General features: G+C 40.1%; 1 protein-coding gene across 1 annotated transcript in view; it reads left to right on the forward strand.

Annotated features, from left to right (window-relative positions):
- The window catches only part of col5a3a (collagen, type V, alpha 3a), a 58113-nt gene that overhangs the window by 21234 nt on the left and 19897 nt on the right, over positions 1–16982 (forward strand). The window contains exons 5-25 of the mRNA XM_077559061.1: positions 2106–2228; positions 3637–4017; positions 5237–5353; positions 5424–5537; positions 5633–5686; positions 5778–5819; positions 6701–6763; positions 7069–7143; positions 7277–7360; positions 7460–7516; positions 7620–7673; positions 7813–7866; positions 7969–8022; positions 11281–11334; positions 11485–11538; positions 11960–12004; positions 14494–14547; positions 14625–14669; positions 14824–14877; positions 15856–15900; positions 16218–16271. Coding sequence (XP_077415187.1) covers positions 2106–2228; positions 3637–4017; positions 5237–5353; positions 5424–5537; positions 5633–5686; positions 5778–5819; positions 6701–6763; positions 7069–7143; positions 7277–7360; positions 7460–7516; positions 7620–7673; positions 7813–7866; positions 7969–8022; positions 11281–11334; positions 11485–11538; positions 11960–12004; positions 14494–14547; positions 14625–14669; positions 14824–14877; positions 15856–15900; positions 16218–16271 — 1677 coding nt within the window. The remainder of the gene's footprint in view (positions 1–2105; positions 2229–3636; positions 4018–5236; positions 5354–5423; positions 5538–5632; positions 5687–5777; positions 5820–6700; positions 6764–7068; positions 7144–7276; positions 7361–7459; positions 7517–7619; positions 7674–7812; positions 7867–7968; positions 8023–11280; positions 11335–11484; positions 11539–11959; positions 12005–14493; positions 14548–14624; positions 14670–14823; positions 14878–15855; positions 15901–16217; positions 16272–16982) is intronic.

Consider the following 16982-nt stretch of genomic DNA (forward strand, 5'->3'; position numbering starts at 1 on the left):
ACGCAACCATTTGCAAACATCAAAATGTCTACATGTCTACTTGAGCTTATTCATGGCTTGCCGTGGGCCTTGTTTATGTCACTCTTAACACACAGACTGTTTAGATAAGAAAATCTGATCTCTTCTGCTTTGACTTGGACTGGAAATTTAACATGTTTCTGGCACACACGTACAGTACGGGCAGTTGTTCTCGGATGCTCAGCTGTTGATTTAGCACACAGAGGCAGATTTAATAGGTCAAGGTCTGTTTAAAAGTGCAGGCAAGTTGCATTTTAAGTCACATTGAATGATGCAGTTTATTGCTGACATGCTAATGATAAGCCTTGTAAAAAGCTAAAGGCTAAATCAGGGCTGGACAAGTTTGATCCACGTCACATGCGATCCATGCTGTTGTTTACTCTGGCCCACTGAGAAATGACATTATCAAGCGTCCTGTAATGTTTGTTGCATTCATTTTTGGTTGGTTGTTTCACTATTAGTTATTCATTAAGTTTTTTTTTTTTTTATCAATTTACCCCATTACATATTGTTAATTGATTTGTCAGTTTAAAAAAAATGGTGAAACAAAGAATTCCCCATTTTGAAAAAATGTTAGTTGAATTAAAATATGAGCATTAATTATTGTTATTTTCAATATAATTAATTTCCATAGATATTTTTGCTTTTTTAATCCACAACTAACTTGCCCATCTGCCCTATTTAAAAATCAAATGTGCCCAAAAGTTTGCCCATACCTTAGCTAACCCATAATGATTATTGTTTGACCCAAATGTGGGACACATGGTGAAAATAGAACTAAAACATGGATTAGCTTTTTGCAATTTTATAGGTTAGTGCGGGGATAGCGCTACATCAAGGCTAGGAGGTGCTCAGAAATATGTGTAGTCCCAATTAAACCCCTCCAGCATTTTATATTTTAAAATATACTTATGAATAATTTTCTCAGCCCCCTATGTATCCGTGCAGCCCCCCTTTAGTACCGGGAGAGAAAAATCCTGGGGCCGTTGATTAGCAATGCACATGGAACCTGTAGATAATTGAAAATTGAATGAATAAATAATAATATTTGCACTAATTCAAATTAAATGAGCAATTAGCATCAAAAGATTGCTTCATTGGGTTAAATATATTATCCAGAAATAATGGATTTTACCTCAAATAAACTCTAGTCAGTTGGACCACAATAGACAGTAGTTGAATTAGTGTCATGTAGACTGTATTTGCACTTTCCAAAGGAGCACATCAGTGAATCAGAGTGCATTCGCCTCCAAGGTTGCTGCTGCATCTTAATTGGGGAACGATGAAGTGTGCATGATTTTTAGGGGGCAACACTTTAGTAAGGGTGAGAAACCCCGCCGGGCAAGAATAATAGGAAAACTTCTCTGTGAGAGTTTTGCCTTTGATCTCTAATTGAGATTGGATTAGAGTGGATTTACTCCCTGTTGCCTATCTCCCTCCACTCACTATGACTGCAGTTCGTCGAAGGGGGCAATGAATGCCTTTACTCTGTTGGCTTCTGGCCAAAAACTGCAAGAAAAGACACTATTTGGATAACCTTCATGCTCACTGTACTAATGCGCAAATTAGTGCTTCAACAGTCATTTAGCAAAATGCTTCAGAAAGGTATTTTTGAATGCACACACTGCTGGCAAGACCTCTTGTGAGCATCATAAGGTGATACCCCTGACTGCTAAAGCCTAATTGAAGTGTCTACAATGGAGGTAAAATGACCAAAACATCATGCAGGTAATCTGATTTAGTTTCTTTCAAATGGCTGCCCACATGTCCAGGGAAGTATATTTCAGAGGTGGGAGTGCATGTGCATGTCACAAGCCTGTAGACTTTCGCGTAAGTCCAATATGTCACAAGTTTTCATTTTCTAAAATTGGTGATTAAAGTTGGACTTGAGTCAAGTCATGTGACTCGAGTCCCCCACCTTTGATGTATATCAGAACGCAAAAGGGGATGAAAAGAAATCACACTAACTGGGCACTTTAATTTGGAACACTTGTACGGTCTGACGAGATCCAATCAGACATCATATCCCACTGTGCACCAATTACAGTTGTCATGTTTTTTTTGTTTTTTTTTTGCATTCTTTGCAGGGAGAAATTCAACAACTGCTGATTGACGATGACCCCCAGGCTTCTGCCTCTTACTGTATCAACTACATGCCAGACTGTGACTCCACTTTGCACCGCAGCAGCCAAGACCTGGACCTTCAAGGGGTTAGTACTGTCACTCACAGGGAAGATTTCCTAATTGAAAACTAAACAATATCACAATGCAGACTAGGAATGTCAAATAACGCCTTAACACAGAGTTGTATTCATTATCATAGGGGTGTTTTTTCCCCCCAGCTATTTGGGAGTTAGCGTGCAGGTGAATGGTTAGCCCACGAGCTAACTGTTAGCTCGCGAACTAGGGGCTATTCGCCCGTGAGCTAACCGTTAGCTCACGGGCTAACCTAATAGACGTTTTTTAGCGGCTATTTGGGAGTTATCCCGGGGTTAGCGTGTGGCTGAATGGTTAGCCCGCGAGCTAACAGTTAGCCCACGATTTAGTGGTTATTTGGGAGTTGGCATTATAGTTGGTACAAAAGCTGATGGCAAACAAAAAAACTTTAACATGTTACAAATCACAAAAGCTGTTTAATAAACATGTGCTTGAAGGCATTTAAGGAGTCAAGTGCTGGAGTTTTTATTATTATTTTATTATTAAAAACAATTTACACCACTTTTTTTTCTTTTCTGCAAATGTATATCGGCTTCAAATATCGGTTATCGGCCTCCCTGAATACCGATAATTGGTACCGGTATCGGTCGGCCCTGAAAAAAGCATATCGTTAACAAGAGATTGTGTCCTTGATTAAGTGTTGGCTCACATGGCCACTTTTCAGTTCATAAGCCAACAAAATGACAAATACACAAAACATACAATGAAGCACATACTGATCATTTTGATGATTGATGACTTCCTGGCCAGCAGGAAAGCATTTCCTTTAAATGAAGTGATTCTTTGTCGAGGGACTAACAGCTGAGATGAAGCAAACCAATCTTGAGCAAGACGAGCATTAAATCAGCCAAGTCAACCAGTGACACACTTCTCACGGATACTTACACTGCATCTGTGCACGTGTGTCTGCACAAAATCTGGTCAATGAAAACGATCCAGAAAGTGTCCAACTTGCTGATAATCATCTAGTTGGCTTTTCCGAAACTATTTCAGCTCTGGGATGAGCTCAGAATGCCAAATCATGTCAACATTCCCAATTGGCCGGCATCCCATTGCACACACTGACCCCGTTTAGATCGAAATCCCCAATGTTGTTTATTACTGCTACAAATTTATTGCTGTTTGTATAGTGAGATTGTAAGCGTGTGTGCGGAACACAGGTCAGTGATATGTTATAAATATTGTTTTCAGATTATAAATTATAAACATATCCATACGTTTTCTATAGGGCTTGTCCTTAGAGCCACAAATAAGTTGGATACCACCAGGAGACTTCATTTGATTTGTTCCTCATTTTTGTCAATTGCTCTATCAGAGCCAGACTGTTATTTGCTACTTTGTGCTTTTCTTCACAAGTGTTTCTTTCTCTCATTCCTCACAATGCCCTCTTTTCATGAAAAGAGGTCCCAATTGGACCGGCCGGAAGAACAACAAGCCAAAGAGGGCAGGAAGGGCAGGAAGAACAAAAAGAAGAGGGACAAGAGCTCTAAGGGCAAAGGCAAACGTAAAGGCAAGGGGAAAGGCAAAGGTAAGGGAAAGAAGAAAGGATCTAGGAAGAGAGAACCCGAGGAGGAAACTTTGGAGGACGGCTTCATTAGAGTGTCTACGATGCTGCCCGAGTACCTGTCCCAAGAGCCTTTTTTGGACATAAAAAGCACTGAAGAAACAGTCAGTCCCACTCAAGTCTACGAGGACGAGCCCCTTGTGGAGATGCCCACGAATGAACCGTCAACTGAAGCCCCCTCACCAGACATCATAGTCCAATCTCAAGTTCATGTTGAGGTAGACAACTTAACAGCTCCCCTGCATTGTTTCGGGCACAATAACCAATGAGGTATATGCCACGGAGGAGGCGGGACTTCCAACTTCCTGGTTTTCACACATCAGCTTTGTTTCCTATTCGCAACGTGTGGGCCGCGTCCAATTCTAGCGCTACTGCCTTTGTGCCCCACGGTTTCGCGTTCCCGTCGACGGGCGCGAGTGTGTAGTGTGACTGTCTCAGTTGTCCGAAGCATTTCAGAGAGTTGAGACGCTCGGTTGGGTGGGTGCAAGTGTTGGAACGCGGCCATCAGTGGCCGGAAACGACGCTGTTGTGCGAAACCCGGAAGTCCGTGGCATCTACCCCATCGCTCCCCCTGCTAATCTCACATTTCTCCAGCTGCTCGCTACTAACCAGCCAGCACCCTCATCACCCCCTAATGTAACTTTATGACACCAAATCAGAGAATATGTCTCCAGTCTTGAGTAGGCTTTCCGTCTGTGTGTTTAGCAAATACACACTAAGCATAATTTGTGTAGACCAGAGTGATCTGCATGGTATGTACAAGAGATGGGCATAATAATTACTGCTCCCCTAACTATTTGCAGATTTCTTTGGAGCCTAGTCACTGAAAAACTCGCCTATTAGGCTTGTTCACTTTCTGAAAATGCCACAAGATGGCGCCAAAGCTCAGTTTAATTCAAAATAATTAATTTGACGCCATCTTGTGGCATATTAGTGTCAAGAAAAAATGTTGAAGTGAGGGGCTTCTATTTGGCGAAAGCACTAGCTTTTATTTTTATTTTTTAGTAGTGCTTTTGCACAATCTTGTGGTATTTCTAGGCAATTATAAAACTTGTAGGGGGTGTCAATTACTTGCTAGTTGATTCATTGATTAGTTGGAATTCAGTCAAGAATTCCTTGTACTGTTCCTACAGTAGTGATGCAGTCAAATGCCCACCCCTGGTATGTACAGTATAATACAATATGTGTCTATTATGTTCTGCTTAATTAGCATAGCATCTCTTAAAATTGTGTCACGTCCCAGTAACACACAAGGAATGACTTGCCTATTAGTGCTGTAAACTAATTTCCGCTGCTATTTCTGCCTTGCAGCCGTGATTCTGATTCAGCCTCAGATTTCTTATTGGCCTGCCAGCCTGCATCAGGGATGACCACCACATCCCGCTGCCCAATTGTTCACCTGTTGCGCTAACATTTCATCTCACAATTGACCTGCAGGAGACGGAGACGGTGAAGAGCCCACAGGTGGAGAATGGCCACGACCTTTATGACAACCTTGTTGACGGCCTTGCTGTTTCTATAGTAACAGCAGGCACAAATATTACTGAATTAGAGGTTGGTTGAACAAACATGAAAAATAAATGTCACGTTCAGCATAGGTGTCAATAATAGCATTTGAAAACAGGTCCTCGAACACTACGACTACAATGATACCAAGTCAGAGTATGAGGAGTATGAAATATACGACGAAGGCTACGACTTTGCATTGCGAGAAGGAGCAGAGACGTGGGAAGGAAAGGTAAAAGCTGCAGTCAGGCATTTGAAGCCGGTGGTCAGTTTTTCCCAATGGCCAGTGTCAAGCCATTATCGTGTTCGTCTGCTTCCCTTCCTCAGGCAAGACTACCGATGGAGAAAGGACAGAAGGGCGAGCGCGGGGTAGCTGAGCCGGTGAGCTGCCGCAGGCATCGCATGAATAACATAGTAACTTCAGCTGGAAAAGCATGCAAATAAGTTGATATTGGGATTCTTTGGTTTATAGGGTGCACTAGTGGAAGGACCAGCAGGCCCGCCTGGACTGGAGGTGAGTTTCTGTGTCCATTTAGGTATTTATCAAAAAATTACAAAGGGTTATAATGATTAATTTCTAGGTGATTGTTAATAGAATCTAAATGAAAAAATATGCATAGATGCCACAAGATGGCAGCAAATATATATTTTTCCTATTAGACAAGCTTATGGCTTAAGTAGCAACCTTTGCTTTGACATAGGTCTTGGCATCAATATTCCACAAGATGGCGCCAAAGCAGTATTTTTAATCAGTGAATGGGTCAATTTTAATAAATTAATATCAAATCCTGAATATGTGAGGTTCCTTATATTATGAAATTGCATTATAACAGCTTGGGATTGAGCTGATTTTTTTAAATGTATTTTTATTTGAATTATTTTATAATTCATGGAGTGTTGATTTTTTTCTCAATAAAAAATATTGTAATAAAGTAACCTATTTTTCGATCTTCCTTCTTCTGTACAGCCGAACAGCGATACCGAAATGAAAATACATTTAAAATGAACCCCGTAAAACTAATGTATGAAATTAAATGCTACGACAAAAACGAATAACTATACTGTAAAAACTTTTAACTTTTAAAGCATTCATTAAATATGCTTTCTTTCCTAAACTTCCTCTTTACAGATGCCATCTTTGCTCTGTGTGTTGTGGTAATGACATCCACAGAGACAGAAAACATTGAAAGCAACATAATTACTATCATTTAGTAATAATACCAGCAACAACAATGTGTGTGTGTCTGTGGGGGGGGGATAAAAGTGTATCTAAGGTGCTGCATTTATAAATTAAAATAGGTGATTAATTGGAGTACGGTCTATAATTTAGAAGCCACTACACTGTATTTGAAGGATATGAAAGTTAGAGTGACAATATCTCATTATCCTTCACAGGGACTTCCTGGTCCAGTTGGACCGATTGGCCCCCCAGGACCCAGGGGAGACCCTGGAGAAGTGGTGAGTGGAGCGTATCCTATTAGACTCATATTTGACCACAGTCACCCCCCCCCCCCCCAAAAAAAATATAGTGATTACAGTGGCCCACTTTGCAGAGTCACACTGGCTGGACTGAAATATGATGACACGTTTGACCTCCTTTTTCTTTCTTGTTCAAATAAAACGTTGACAGTGCACAACAAAGTAGTGCCAGATGTTAAATTGGGAAGACGGCTGGATTGATGGTTACAATAAGCAGTTCAGATAATAGACGGATGGATGGGTGTCTTTTATGAATTCTTTGTATGCTTGTCATGTATTTTAAGGGCCCAGCAGGACGTCCTGGTCTTCCTGGGGTTGACGGAATCCCAGGTCCACAAGGAACCTTGCTCATGCTACCTGTAAGACTTGCCACCTTGCCACACATACAACCAACACAGATCCTCCCTCACCAGTATTGACCACAAGGAGGGGCTGTTTGACTGAGCTTAATCCACTCTAGGAGAATCCTCCTGACTTTACTCTTGCCCTCAGTTCCAGTTTAGAGGTGATTCCCAAAAGGGACCAGTGGTGTCCCCCCAGGAGGCCCAAGCGCAAGCTATTATTCAACAGGCCCAGGTACATCTCCTAGCTAATCTTGTGTATGGATCATCCTGCCATTCTAGCAATTGATGATGATCCAAAGACATTTGTCATGTCATTGTGCCTTCCTTGCAGCTGTCAATGAAGGGACCTCCGGGTCCGGGGGGTCTTACAGGGCGACCAGGCCCACTGGTAAGTCAAATTGTCCTGATACAGTAGCTCTTTTTTTAAAGGATCAATGCTCAATCTTATATTGCTTCACATGTCAATAACTTGCTCCTCATCTATCTGACAGGGTGTTCCAGGTACGGCTGGCTCCAAAGGAAACGTTGGCGACCCCGGCCCTCCGGTAATGAGCAGACATGTTTATCTCCCCACAAGCTTCCATCTGCCGCTCGCTTTCCTTGTCGCTGTATTGATTTTCCTTTCATCTAGCTCGCTCCCCACCTTTTCACACGTTCACGTTTCCATTTATCGTGTCCATACAGGGACCTCAAGGACTGGCAGGACTTCAAGGGGGTAACGGGAAACCAGGAAAAAGGGTGAGCTATGGGATGTAAATCTATATGGCATCACATGATAAATGAATGAATAAATAAATAAGCAATATCTTATTTATTTTTACTGGCTCGTGCTTTGTTCAGGGACATGCTGGAACAGATGGCGGGCGTGGAGCTCCAGGTGAAACTGGTGTGAAGGTATGGCACCACAGTGCTGCATTGCAGTGGTGAGATGCTTGTTTAATTGGACTGCAAGGAATATTCATGGCAGAAATTAGTTTCTGGACTCTGTTGAGCACAGAGGATACAGGTTTTCTTCTAAATAATGGAATTGTATGGTAAAGACTGCAATTTTTAGGTAACAGCTGGGCCATTTGTGTGGATGACATTTAGCGGGTGAAGGGTTAAATAGTCCCATGCAGCTCGAGTTAGTCTGTACTGTTCTACATATTCTGAAGGACACATAACACAGCAGACAGAGAATGAAATCAGACTGGATAAATAAATAAAAACTCTAAACATCCGCGCGTACTGGAAGCAGAGCAGCCAAGAAAAATAGAGACTTTAGGGAATAACTGAAGACAATTTCATGTCACAGATTTATGTTGTTCGAATAGGTCAGAGCTACCATGCCAAACTTGCTCAAACATGCCTTCAGTGTGCACTGGGGACAGAAAAGGTCACTTCCGCAAACATGGAAACATAAAACTGCCCAAAATACTTGATCTCGATGAAGATGTTTTCTAGGCAGCACAGTGAGACAATGGTTATCATATTCTGCAACGCAGTTTTGAGTTCTAATCTTGGAACCGACCCTCATGTGTTCCTGGTTTCCATTATTGTTTTAAAACTTTGAATGTTTTTTTTTTCCACTTTCAACTTGCTGAGGGGTCCGATAAGTCCAACTCCTACTTACCATCGAAACAAAATACTGTAATATGATTTGTCCTAATTCTTTTTCAATACTGTTATTTGTGCCACGTGTTTTAATACATGTTATTCTATGAAACAGGTCTCAGACTAAAGGCCCATGGACCACATTTGATCATCAATGACATGTTATGTGGCCTGCGAATGCTTGGACCAATTACACTTGAAAGCAATTTTGAAAACAGAAAAAAAAATTCTGTTGAGTTCGATTTCTCTGCTGTTTAAAACTAAAATTGGCATGCTGATTCCAAACTAATATATTTATTTATTAGTGATGCACCGAATATGTGGCCACCGAAATTTTTTGCCATTAGGCCGAAATGAAATTAAAGCCGAAAGAATATGGCCGAAATAGGATGTTGAGGTGACGCAAGCAAAAAAACGCTGCAAGCAAGCGTCTGTTTGAATTAAACAGCGAACATGGGGGTGACTGTCCGCCTTTTCTTCTCGCTGGCTTTCACCGGTCGGTCGCAACAGCTCTCCAAGTCATTGCGCACACGGTGGAGGGGGGCATCACTTGGTGTACACCATTTAAGAGGGTCGAAAAAAAGACAGAACTGCCATGTACTGCAGTACAGGTGAGCCACTCTTTCTCCCGCAGCGCCTTCCCTTTTTTTTTTTTTCATAAAAGCCCCTTGAACGCTTCCACTTTTTCACCGACATCCTGGTGGCCGTGCTAAATACTTTAGCTAATGCTAGCACTATTGCTATCAACAGTTTTAAACACGGAAACACTTACCGCTATCTCCGGATGGCGCCAGACCTGTACAGGACGCTGTGTGACTTTGCAGTCCATTCCCGAAGCCGATTAGCTGGTGCGAACAATTGTATTTATTTATTTTTAAATGTTGGTGAATGTGTGAATGTGCCGATTTTAAGTGCGCCGCACCTTGTCCCGCCACACGCATCAGTGCCGCCTGTGCGGACTACATTGACTATAAGGAGCAATCGCACCGCCAGAAAATGCTCAGCCCTCGTTTGGTGTCTAATGTACCATTAGCCAACATGTCTGTAGTGTGGGAACATTTCTATTTATATTGTGCTTGGTTAGAAAGCCAGTGCTAAATAAATATTTTATGATAACATTACAATTTTAATTAATTATAATAAATGCAATGAAAGTAAAACTTGGCATAATTTTTTTTCAGCGTTTCGTTTTTTGGCCAAACATTTTTCATTTCGGTTTTCGGTTTCGACCAACCATTTCGGTGCATCCCTAATATCTCGCGTTCTCTCTCTCTCGTCCTCATTCTCTCTCTCTCGTTCTCGCTCTCGTTCTCGTTCTCGTTCTCGTTCTCGTTCTCGTTCTCGTTCTCGTTCTCGTTCTCGTTCTCGTTCTCGTTCTCATTCTCGTTCTCTCGTTCTCTCGTTCTCGTTCTCTCGTTCTCTTTCTCTCTCTTTCTCTTTCACTCTCTTTTTCTCTCTCTTTCTCTTTCACTCTCTCTTTCTCTCTCTTTCTCTTTTTCTCTCTCTTTCTCTTTTTCTCTCTTTTTCTCTCTCTTTCTCTTTTTCTCTCTTTTTCTCTCTCTTTCTCTTTTTCTCTCTTTTTCTCTCTCTTTCTCTTTTTCTCTCTTTCTCTCTCTTTCTCTTTTTCTCTCTTTCTCTCTCTTTCTCTTTTTCTCTCTCTTTCTCTCTCTTTCTCTTTTTCTCTCTCTTTTTCTCTCTCTTTTTCTCTCTCTCTCTCTCTCTCTCTCTTTTTCTCTCTCTATAAACTGATTAACTGTAATAAGAATAGTTGATTATATGGACTCATCTTTAGATATGTATGTGACAAATTGTTTGTGTAGTCACAAATGAGTTGTGTGCAGCTCCTAATAGCTCAGTACTGCAAATTCAATATCTGCAAACAGAAAGCTAGCATAGTAGCAATTAAGAGGATGAGTGATGGCTTTTCTTTTAACCTTGTAAGTTCTTTTTCATGTAATGCTGTTTTTATTTAGTTTTCAAATCTTCTAATTAATTGCAACTATTCCATCTTCGTGTTTTATTTACATACAGTAAATGCACACTTATTTATTTGTTTGTTTATAAAGAAAACAGGGACCTACAGCTCAAAAACTTGACGTGATAGAGAAAAACTGAAATCAGTTTTGGATTACGCACCCAAGAATTTTTTGAACACAGCTGTCAGACCAAGCTCATAACATATAGTGGCAATGATCAGGATTTTGATTTTATTAGGGATTACACACAAAACATATGAGGTAAAGGTCTAACAACTACCACAACCTATTTTGTAACATTAAATGCAGTGCAGTTCAGCTTGCGTCTAGCATATATCAAATGTCTCCTAAAAAATCCAAATTCAAGATGCTGATGTTTCTTTCTAAATGTCATTAAATCTGTACTTGTTAACACAAAATAAAAGCTGTTTGTTTTGAATTTTGTTTTCTTACTGTGCCGCATGTGAAAATATGGGGCGTGCCCAACAGTGATATTTGGCGTACTGCCCCTTGAGGAAGACCCTAACTACGATGTGACCCAAAATCAAAACAAGTTTGACAACCTTGCTCTATAACCTCGCAGGGTGATCGAGGTTTTGACGGTCTGCCGGGACTCCCGGGAAACCAGGGACACAAAGTACGTTTTTATTCCTTTGCACACAAATATATATTTGCACATGTAAAATGTTGTGAAATCTGCTGTGTACACAGCGTAGCATCTGTTCAAAGCTTCGCTCCCACGGAGAGAAGTGTTTTTAAATTTACTGCAGCTTTTGTATCTTCATAGGGGGACAGAGGAAAGCCCGGTCCTTATGGGCCTGCCGGAGAGCCGGGAGAAAGGGTGAGAGCGTCAAGACAATTTCTCCAAAATCGACAAAATGCACCATGTAGCTTTTGTTTGTTCTATTTTTGTCAAGATCAAAAGAGATTTAATACCGTGATAAAGCGATCAATACGATGCACCATATAATGCTACAGCAACACACACCCAAGCAGGCTGCTTTGAATTGAAGCTACTCCTAAATCCAGCACAAAGAAAGATGTACAAGTATATGCGATACAAAAAAATATGACACTGGGATTTCTGTCTGGATGGTATCATTGATCCAGATGCTGGCAAAATAAATTTTGTTTCTTAGTTATAAATGTCAAACAAACATATATAAGAGATGCGGGATCATGAAAATGAGATATACACCTCAATGTTTGTGATTAGGATGGCATCCATGCTGAAAATCTGTTGCCTTCTTTGTATTTGCCAGGGACCAGATGGACCTGTTGGCCCAAGAGGGCAACCTGGTGAACCTGTGAGTAAAACACAAACACACATACCTGCTTTTCTACACACACTCTTCTTAATTAATACTACTACTACGTACTTAAACAGGACGTTATTAGGTTTGATTGTTATTTGATACAAATATAAGCATGTCAAATGACATGAGCTGATTGGTAATTTGGTACATTAATCAAGTTGTCTTAATGAACAACAGACATGCAACTTAATAAGAACAGAAATATATTCCCTAGGAGGAAGGTTGGAAATCAAATACTTATAACTTAACCTGAAATTTCGAGTTGACTCCCACACATTCCCAATCATTTCCTAATAAGTATCATAAATAGCATATATATATATATATATATATATATATATATATATATATATATATATATATATATATATATATATATATATTAGTATGTGGTAGGCTATATTTGTATTACTTTTGTTGGTACTTTTTTTTATTGCTGCTACACATTGCACCGTATTCTAAAATTGTACAAATTATTATTTAGATAGCATCCATATATGTAATGTTCCCGTTTTCGTAACCTGTTATTGATCAATGGGACTTGTATTTCTGTAATTTAAATATTAGGGAAGCGGAAGTTGCATAATTCCATGTATATTGATGGAAGATGGGTGTGAGATTCAATAAGTTCTCTTCTTTCCACTCCTTTTTTTGAGTAGCACATGTTGAGCTTGCTTTATTGCCACTTGTGTACATGATGCTGTTTTTTTTTTTTTGTCATGATTATTTTCTGATTGTTTATTATAATGTATTGCTATGTTTGGCTTTTTGGAGCATATTTGTTTGATCAGCTCAAAAACAAACAAATAAAATCTAAATCAAAGTTTTGTACTGTGAAATGCAGCTTCTGACCCTTTCATTCAAGTTGGATAACATTAAATAGAAAATTTTATGTTATGCAAAATAGGGTTGTTGTGTTGTAATGTTGGCCACAGGGTTAGGGTTATGTGTGTAATGATGATTTGCTATATAGTTTCTGTTAAGTGAATCTTCCCTGCTATTTGCATGGGATAGGAACTGGGCCCAACCTTGAATAGCAACATTTTTTAAAATGACATACACTCATTGTAATTGCCATAAAGTGACCCCCCCCCCCCATTTGGGGGGGATGTATTATTGTATTTATATATTTTTTTATAGTCTTATTCTTCTTCATATTATTATTATTATTATCATCATTAAAATTACATGAAATTAATGATATTTTTCTATTCTAATTTCTAGTTCCTGACCGTAAAACTGCCACAAAAGGGTGGCCGATACTGGTATCGGCCGCCGTCGCAAGTGCCGATGCCTTGAAATAAGGCTGGGTATCAGCCCAATATCGATACCTGGCCCTACTATTTTTATTATGTTTTTCTTTTTATATCTGCTTTTTATTTTATTTTCTATCATGTATTTTTATTTTATTTATTTTTTCTCTTTGGGAGGAAATGGAGGGATCATTGTTTTGTTGATTGTGGTGTATTTTTGAGAATTCAATTTGAAGATAAAGTGACTTGGAAAACCACAAATGTTAAACAATGTGGATAAGCAAGGTGTTCAGTAAATATTATGATGCGTAGGTTACCTCCAAAAATCCACGAATAGGTGAATCCACAAATGCTAAACCTGAAATATGCAGAGGTCAACTGTATATTGTAATGATCATGAACATGTATTATATTATGGAGGATGTACGAATGATGGATTGATAGCCATATTTTTTCGCTTCACAACTCAGACGTAGACTTTGCATGCTAGCTTTGCATCAAGTGAACAAATTTGCATTGGAAAAGACCACACACCTTTGGTTAAAAAGCAAAGTGACATATAAAATATCATCAAGGCAGATTATCATAGCTCCTAAGTGCCTCTTAGAGAAACAGGAGGCAGCCTGAGATGTTAGCAGCGCCAATGGTGAGCGTGTCATTTCTTTTGTGCATCTCTGCAGCAAAAACACGGGCTGATTGCTCTCCATCTTCCTCCCAGTAGGAGCTTTATGCTCAGCGGGCGGCTGTCCCTCCAAATGCATCACCCTGCGTGGCGAGGAAATAAAGTGCCATAAGACATGCTCGCAGAGCTGTGTTAAACTACAGAGGCTGTTTTCAACAGCCAGAATGAAAAGGACAAAAAAAAAAAAAAAACTGTGACAGCCGGAGACAAATGCCAGGCAGAAATTGGGTTTGCTGGGAACGTGATAGAGGCAGAGTGAAGAGATAAAAATCATGGCCGCAATGATTATATTTCCATATCAATCATATCCCAGGAGATCACAGATGTGGCTTTGGAACAGGTGGCTTGGCCAGCCTACAAAGAGTATGTAGGGGGTGGAGGGGGTTGGCAAAAAAAAAAAGGCACACAAATATACACGCGCAAATACAAGATTACACAAATGTTGATGTTAACTCTGTTTACATTTGAAGTCCCTTCATGTTTTCAGTGCAGTATTCCTCGCATCATGTCATAATATATGCAAATAAATTGATGATTCGCCCCAGGGTTCACGGGGTCTTGCTGGGCCAAGAGGGCCACCGGGACCACTTGGCCAACCTGTAAGTCGACATTACTTAAATTTAGAAAGCAGTGTACAATTTTTTAATATTATATCAATTATTATCCCCATTTTCAGGGAATTCAAGGAGCAGACGGTGCACAGGGGTCAAAGGGAAACCAGGTCAGTCTGTTAATAACATAACACCAATGACTGTTTTCTGGCATGTGCAATATGTGTGGCTACTAACATGAATTTGGTGGGTCGAATCTACTCACCGCTAGTGATGATGCTGATTTTCTGAATATCACTCAGAAATGATGATGCTTGTTTGCAGGGTCCGCATGGAGAAGTAGGACCTCCAGGACAACAAGGAAATCCTGGACCACAGGTACTGCACACTACCAAAACCCAAACCTGTAATACTTAGAGAAAATAACATTTCAATTATGCCAAATATTTTTAATTGAAATTATTTGGATAAACTTTCTCAATTCAAAATATTGCCTACATTCCTTAACAGTTATAATACAAGGATGTCTTATCTACGGAAGAGGATTAGGGCCAGTGAAGAGAGCAAATAAAAGTTTTGCAGGATTCTGACTTTATTCTCAGAATTCTCACCTTTAAAGGCAGAATTCTGACTTTAAAGTGAGAATTCTCACTTTAATTTCAGAATTCTGACTTTTTTCTCAAAGTCAGAATTCTGAGAATAAAGTCAGAATTCTCACTTTAAAGTGAGAATTGTGACAATTCTCACTTTAAAATCAGAATTCTGTGATCAAAGTCAGAATTCTGAGAATAAAGTCAGAATTCTCACTTTAAAGTGAGAATTGTGACAATTCTCACTTTAAAATCAGAATTCTGTGATCAAAGTCAGAATTCTGAGAATAAAGTCAGAATTCTCACTTTAAAGTGAGAATTGTGACAATTCTCACTTTAAAATCAGAATTCTGTGATGAAAGTCAGAATTCTGAGATTAAAGTCAGAATTCTGATTTAAAAAAAAAAAAAGAATTCTGAGAATAAAGTGAGAATCTTGCCAAACTTTTTTTTCTCTCTTCACTGGCTCTAATCCTCTTCCGTACTTATCAAAGTGGAAGTAATATGAATGAATACCTGTATACAAATTGAATGAATTCATTATACAATATATTGTAATTTTCTAGTAATACATTTGTAATGCTAAAAATACATTAATAATGATTATAAAACCAGTTCAAGTTTCTTTTTTCATTTCAATAAAGCATCCAACTTTGTCTGGTATGAGTCCATCTGCTTACTATTCCGGACTCACATACACACAAATATCTCAGCTCATCACTGCATCTTGTGACATTTAACCTGACGGATGCTTTGCTCTGGCGCAGGGATTGCCCGGCCCCCAGGGTCCCATCGGATTGCCGGGAGAGAAGGTGGGAAGCATTTCTTTCGCTCATTGCCAGAATTGAACCCATGTGACCTTGTGTGCTGTCACTGCACTGGCCCACGGGAGGGGACAGTACAACTCAACTAGCGCTGGCTCCCATTATGACAGGATTGATACTGACAGGAAATCAATGGCAAAGAAAAATACACAGGCGCATGGACATGAAGGACGGCCTCGGCCTTTGACCTTCAAGAGGCTGGACTGATAAAAGCAAAAGAATGGGACCAAGTCATTGTTAATATTTGTGTGCTTGATTGATTTGTTGCACATGTGATGTAAGCTATGCTATTCTGTCCAATACAGGGTGCCCGGGGGAACCAGGGCATGCAAGGACTATCGGGCATTGATGGACCGCTTGTAAGTACACACACAGATACACTGCGTCCATACATACTGACCATGCATGTAACTATTGTGCAGTTGCGGATAACGACACTGTTCAATATACAATTAAAGGGAACTGAGGAAAATTTTGTAATTTTGTAATATGTTTTGTCTATATACGTAGTATATGGATAGCTGGAAAAGAGCAAACACTTTTCAGGACGTGTCCTTATCAGGGTCACGGTAAATGGACTGCTTTTTATATGGCACTTTCATCTACACCGTATGGTGCCCAAAGCACTTTACAATGCCTCACATTCACCTTTCACACACACACATTCATACACTTGCTGCTGCCATGTCCACTGGGAGCAAACCGGGGTTCAGTGTCTTGCTCAAGGATGCTTCGACATTGTCACAAGGGCTGAGGATCGAACCCACAACCTCACAGTTGGGAGACGTCCACTCTACCACTGAGCCCCAACGGGTGAGCAGGAGCCTATCCCAGCTGGCTTCGGGCAAGAGGCGAGGTGCACCCTGGATTGGTTGGCAGTTAATCGCAGGGCATGTAGAAAAAATATTCACATTCGCATTCACACCTATAGACTTTTCTCATTTTTCCTAATTTCTTAGGGGTGCGTGTGTAAAACGGGGACCAATGATTTGGGCCATGGTATGAGTTGTCCCCTTACCCACCAGAAGAACTTGCGAGGCCTCATTTGCATTAGCGGTTATCCACCACAA

Source organism: Vanacampus margaritifer, chromosome 2 (assembly GCF_051991255.1).
Source record: "Vanacampus margaritifer isolate UIUO_Vmar chromosome 2, RoL_Vmar_1.0, whole genome shotgun sequence".
Taxonomy (NCBI): Eukaryota; Metazoa; Chordata; class Actinopteri; order Syngnathiformes; family Syngnathidae; genus Vanacampus; species Vanacampus margaritifer.